General features: G+C 50.9%; 1 protein-coding gene across 1 annotated transcript in view; it reads left to right on the top strand.

Annotated features, from left to right (window-relative positions):
• The first annotated feature begins 354 nt into the window (after nt 1–354).
• Nucleotides 355–6,000, top strand: part of LOC127586939 (uncharacterized) — a 38,662-nt gene continuing 33,016 nt past the window's right edge. Inside the window, exons 1-2 of the mRNA XM_052044969.1 lie at nt 355–485; nt 3,357–3,517. Coding sequence (XP_051900929.1) covers nt 355–485; nt 3,357–3,517 — 292 coding nt within the window. The remainder of the gene's footprint in view (nt 486–3,356; nt 3,518–6,000) is intronic.

Raw genomic sequence — 6,000 nt, 5'->3', positions numbered from 1 at the left:
CCTCCACCCGTCAAAGCACTAACGCTTTGAGTGAGGGTCCAGCACAATGGGACCATGTGACCCAGTCTGCTGCCTCCCTCAGCTTCACAGAGAAATGTCCGTATCCCAAGGTCAGCTTGGTGTGCGGCAGCAGATAAAGCTGTTCCCAGGCTGAACACAGCAACACCCACCAAAGTCTGGTGAGCATTCCCACAGACGGGGCTGGCAGGGTGAAGCAGCTGATCCCATCACTTGCTGGGGACCTGTAATCTCCATTACTGTTTGCTTTCAACGTTTATCTGTGTGCGGGAGTTATCGGCCAGGTGTGACCTTGTGAGACGGTTCTGATTGGCTTCACTTGAGCATCGGATCAACATGCGGCCTCTTCCTATCTCCCTGCTGATCTTCCTCTCTTTGGCCCCCCTGAGGACATCGCGTTTCCTTCCAGCTCCTGAGCAGCGCTCAGGCCGCACCCCCGCGCCCTCCACCGCATCCACCACAAACAGGTAAACGGATCTTCATTGCATTGTCTGCAGTCAGTGTGCAGCTGCTGGGCTGCCTGTCAGCCAGTCACCTGCGGTGTACCACAGCAGTAGGCACCAGTACTGTTTGATGTGCGGAAGGAGTGCGATCTGTCCCTGTCCTGCTCCTGAGCTCCACACCCCACCCAGCAGCCTGAGATCGCCCTTGCCCCCACTCCAAACCCACCTCCCCGCGTCCCCCACCCACGTGACGGGAAAGTGCCCTGAGGTCAAATACACAAAACAGGGGTTCAAATACAAGAACTAGGAAGAATGGTGACCTGACAGAGGTTTATTAAATCATGAGAGACGTAGGTAAGATGGAGGGTCACAGTCCTTTCCCCAGGGGAGGGGAGTCTGAGACTAGAGAGCACAGGTTTAAGGTGAGAGGGGAGGAATCTAAAACAGACCTGAAGGGAAACTTTTTCACACAGAGGGAGGTAGGTACATCAAACGAGCCGCCTGAGGTAGTGCCATAAAGTCATGGAGTCATACAGCACAGAAACAGGCCCTTCGGCCCAAATGGTCCATGCTGACCAAGATACCCATCTAAGCCAGTCCCAATTCCCCGTGTTTAGCCCATATCCCCCTAAACCTTTCCTATCCATGTACTTGTCCAAGTGTCTTTTAAATGTTGTTATTGTACCCGCCTCAACCACTTCCTCAGGCAGTTTATTCCATATACGGACCACTCTCTGCATGAAGAAGTCGCCCCTCAGGTCCCTTTTAAATCCTTCCCCTCTCACCTTAAACCTGTGCCCTCCAGTTCTTGATTTCCCCAACTCTGGGAAAAAGACTGTGTGCATACAGCGACCTATGGCCCTTGTGATTTTATACCCCTCTATAGGGTCGCCCCTCAGTCTCCTACGCTCCCGGGAACATGTGGCGTGCATTCCAGTCCCAGCAGACTGTGGAGCAGAGGGGAGGAGGCAGCAGCATTTTAAAAGCTGTTTGCAGGTATAAAAGGGAAGCAGAGCGGAGCGGCCATTTTGGAGCGGCCGTTTTTGGCCGTGTTTGAGCTCTAAGTGCCAAAGCTTCGGTGAGCAGGTAAGTGCGGGTCAGGTTTTCCTCAGAAACTCCACTCCCTGCTAGAGCAGCCGGAGCGGCAGTTCGCGCAGTGACAGGGTGTGAGAGATTCCCCATCCTCCCCCTCACACCGCCTGCTTCCTTGTCTCGTGCCACACTCCCACTCGCCTTCCTCATCCGCCCTCAACACTACGGACCACCTCTTGCACTCCCATGGACTTGTCTCTGATTGTGGTTTGTTTTATATTGCTGTTTTTCAAGTTTTCAAGTTTTGTATAATTTATATACAATTTATGTATCTATATACCTGGTGTGTGGTACCTCTGCGCCTGTTATGCCACCGCAAGTAAGTTTTTTATTGTACCTGTACCCCACCGCACTTGTGCACAGGACAATAAACTTGACTTGACTTAACTCCCATCTCACACCCACAACTGCTGGTCCCTTCCCACTCCAGACCCAGTCCCCCCTCCCCCTCACCAGCCCCCCGCTCCTCCCCGCCTTTCTCACCTTCCCATACCCGAGTACTCAATACCCTTCACTAACTTCCATTCACTCACTCTCCGTTCTCTCAGCCATGACCCCATTCCTTCCCCTCCCCTCCCCTCTCTCTGACCTGCCATCCCCACACCATGCTGTGCCTCTCCAGCCCGCCCTCCCTACAACCTAAACGTACTTGTTTACTCACTTTTCCAGTTCTATTTCTCTCCCCACAGATGCTGCCTGACCTGCTGAGTGTTTCCAGCAGATTTGGATCTCCAGTCCCTTCAATGACTCCACAGTCCCTGTCACCTCCACCCCCCACCCCACCCACTCACACACCCCTCCCTCCCCCTCACTCTCTCAGCACCCACTCACAACACACCCACTCCCTTGTCAACCCTGTCAGCTCTCCCATATACCACCCCTCTTGTCGCCAAAACCCCCATCCCTACCCTCACTCACCCCCCCTACTCCTGTTCCCCTGTCCATGCTGCCCAGTTGCCCCACCGCTCCTGGTCCTGTGGTTACTCCGCACCTGGAGCACTGTCGACAGTTCTGGTCACCACACTGCAGGAAGGATGTGACCCTGCTGAAGAGGGTGCAGAAGAGAGTCACGGGATGACTGCCGGGAGCGGAGGGCCTGAGTTACAAGCTAGACAGGCTGGGATTGTCTTCCCCGGAGCGAAGGAGGCCGAGGGGTGACCTCAATAAAATTATAATGGTCACAAATAAGGTCGACGGTCAGTCTTTTTCCCCAGAGTAGTGGATTCTAAAACCAGAGAGTTTAAGGGCTGTCCCAACAATTTCACACAGGGGGTGGTCAGTATATGAAACGAGCTGCCAGAGGAAGTGGTTGAGGCAAGGACAATTACAACATTTAAAACACATTTGGACAGGTACATGGACAGGAAAGATTTAGAGGGATATGGGCCAAATGCAGGCAAATGGGATTAGCTTAGATGGGCATCTTGGTCGGCATGGACCAGTTGGGCTGAAGGGCCTGTTTCCACGCCGTATGAATCAGAATCTAAACCATTCCCACATATGCACCCAGTTGACCCTGGCCCCTCCATTCCCACCCACCTGGCCCCTCCTCCCCTCCCCACAGTACCTCAACACCCCCACGCCCTCCCTCTCAGCCCATGCCAAGCACACACTTCATCCCCCATAATCCAGGACTTCCCCACACTGCCAGCCCCGCACCCACTCTCTCACACAGTGCCACAGTGGATGGAGTAATGGAGGTGAATCAGCTCAGACTGTGGGGAGGTTGCAAGGCATCGGCAGCCCATGGAATCCTCTGACCTTCACTCCAGTTTCCTTCATGAAAGCTATTTTTCTTTACAGAAGCAATGAAAGGACAGTGCAGCACATAAAGCACCTCCTCCTCCAAGCCTTGAATCTCCAGCACATCCCCAGAATCCACACGGAGACAGTGAAGCAGCTCCGGTCGATGTGGAGAGCAAGACTCCAGGCCATGTCCCATATTTCAGCAAGCGGCCACCCAGGCAAGTTCAAGGGCGAGTGGTGAGAGCAGACAGGAATGTGTCGGGAGTTCAGGAGAAACCCAGAGGGTTGAGAGGAAACAGCGAGAGAATAAATGAAATCAGGGAGAGAGAGGGAGGGAAAACCACGTGAGAGTCAATGAGACCAAAGACGGCTCCACTCCCTCACACCGACTCTCCTCGCACTGTCTCCCCACAGACGCTCCCAACGCACACACAGCCCCCTCAGTTCTCTGGGGTTCACTGGCTCTCGGCTCCACCTCACTCCCCCGCTCCCATTCCCTCTCCTCTCACCACCCCACACTAATTACACCTGAAACCACGTCTCCACTCGGCCTCTCAACCCTTCCCTACAGGTGTGAGAGTTTACTATCTGAGTGTGCTGTAATGTGAGTGTTTACTATTTATAGTAGAGCAATACAGCACTGAAACAGGCCCTTCAGCCCAACTGGTCCATACTGACCAAGATTCCCATTTAAGCTAGTCCCATTTGCCCATGTTTGGCCCATATCCCTCGAAACCTTTCCTACCCATGTATCTGTCCAAGTGCCTTTTAAGGCAGCTTGTTCCATAAACGCAGTAACCCTTGCATGATGTTGCCCCTCGGGTCCCTTTTAAATTTTTCCCCTCTCAGCTTAAACCTATGCCCTCTAGTTCTTGATTTCCCTGGGAAAAAGACTGTGTGTGTTCACCCTACCTATGCCCCGCATGGTTTTATACACCTCTATAAGGTGTATAAAACCATCTCCTACACTCCAAGAAATAAAGTCCTATAACTGAGGCCGTCAAGTCCTGGCAACATTCTCACATATCTTCGCTGAACTTTTTCCAGCTTAATGGTGTCTTTCCTGCAAGAGGGCGACCAAAACTGTACACAATACTCCAGGTGTGGCCTCACCAATATCTTGTACAACTGCAACATAACTTCCCAACCCCTACATTCAATGGTCTGATTGAAGGCCAGCGTGACAAATGCCGTCTTCACCACCCTATCTACCTGTGATGCCACTTTCAGGGAACCATATACCTGTACTCCCAGGTCCCTCTGTTCTGCAACACTCCCTGGGGCCCTACTGTTCACTGTGAAAGTCCTACCTTGGTTTGACTTCCTAAAATGCAATATCTTGCATTTACCTGGATTGAACACTATTTGCCATTCCTCGGCCCACTTACCCAGCTGATCAAGATCCCCTTGCAACTTTTAATAACTTTCTTCCCTGTCTATTTTGGTGTCATCTACTCACCTATTTTGGTGTCATCTGCAAGCTTACTAGCCATGCCTTGTGTACTCTCATCCAAATAGATAATATAAAAGACAAACAGCACTGAGCCCTGAGGCACACCACTAGTCACAGACCTCTAGTCTGTAAAACAACCTTCTAACTTCATCCTCTGTTTCCTACCATCAAGCCAATTACAGAGTCATAGAGTCATACATCACAGAAACAGGCCCTTCAGCCCAACTGGTCCATGCCAACAAGATGGCCATCCAAGCCAGTCCCATTTGCCCGCATTTGGCCCATATCCCTCCAGACCTTTTCTATCCGTGCACCTGCCCAAGTGTCTTTTAAATGTTGTTATTGTCCCTGCCTCAACCGTTCTGGCAGCTCATTCCATTTATGCACTAGCTGTTAAACCTCTCCCCTCTCACCTTAAACCTATCCCTCTCGCTCTTACTTCCTCAACCTTGAGAAAACAATTGTGTGCCTTCACCCTGTCTATACCCCTTATGATTTTACATACCTCTACAAAATGATAGGCACAGATTTATGGTAGAGTAGACAGCAGGAAACATTTCCCCAGAGCAGAGAATGATAGAAAAATAGAGGGCTATGTGGGAGGGATGGGTTAGTTAGATCTGAGAGCAGGATAAAATGTTGGCACAACATTGTGGGCCGAAGGGCCTGTACTATGCTGCAATGTTCTATGTTTTATGTTCTAAAACCAGAGTGTATAGATTTATAGCAAAGCTTAGAGGGTACTGAGGAGGAACTTTGTCTGAGAAGCTGGAGGCAGAGACTGTCATAACATTTAAGAAGTATCCAGAGGGTAGAGAACATAGAACAGTGCAGCACAGGAACAGGCCATTCGGCCCATGAATCTATGGTCGACCATGATGCCAATTTAAACTAATCCCATCTACCTGCACGTAGGAGGCTGCAGACCAAGAGTCATGGAGCAATACAGCACAGATACAGCGACCATTCAAAGTGTAGAGGGGATGACATGTTGTAGGAGTGCTGTTGTGAGAGGACTTGTTGTGGGTGTGGTAATATGATGGTTTACGGAGTGACTGTGCCGAACTGTAAGGTTTATAATGTGAATGTGCCAGGGTTTGTACTCTATTATGTGAGTAATTGGATCGCATTGATTTTTATGGAATTCTTGGGCCAAGGTTAAGATTCCGTCATCATTCCAGCACGGATGTTGGGAAATTCATTCCCATTCTCCGGCTCGATGAGTATTCACTGTCCTTGTGGTTTACC

The sequence above is a fragment of the Pristis pectinata genome, chromosome 38 (assembly GCF_009764475.1).
Source record: "Pristis pectinata isolate sPriPec2 chromosome 38, sPriPec2.1.pri, whole genome shotgun sequence".
In the NCBI taxonomy this organism is placed as follows: domain Eukaryota; kingdom Metazoa; phylum Chordata; class Chondrichthyes; order Rhinopristiformes; family Pristidae; genus Pristis; species Pristis pectinata.
Note: the sequence above shows the minus strand (reverse complement) of the source record. Positions and strands in the feature narration are given on the sequence as shown.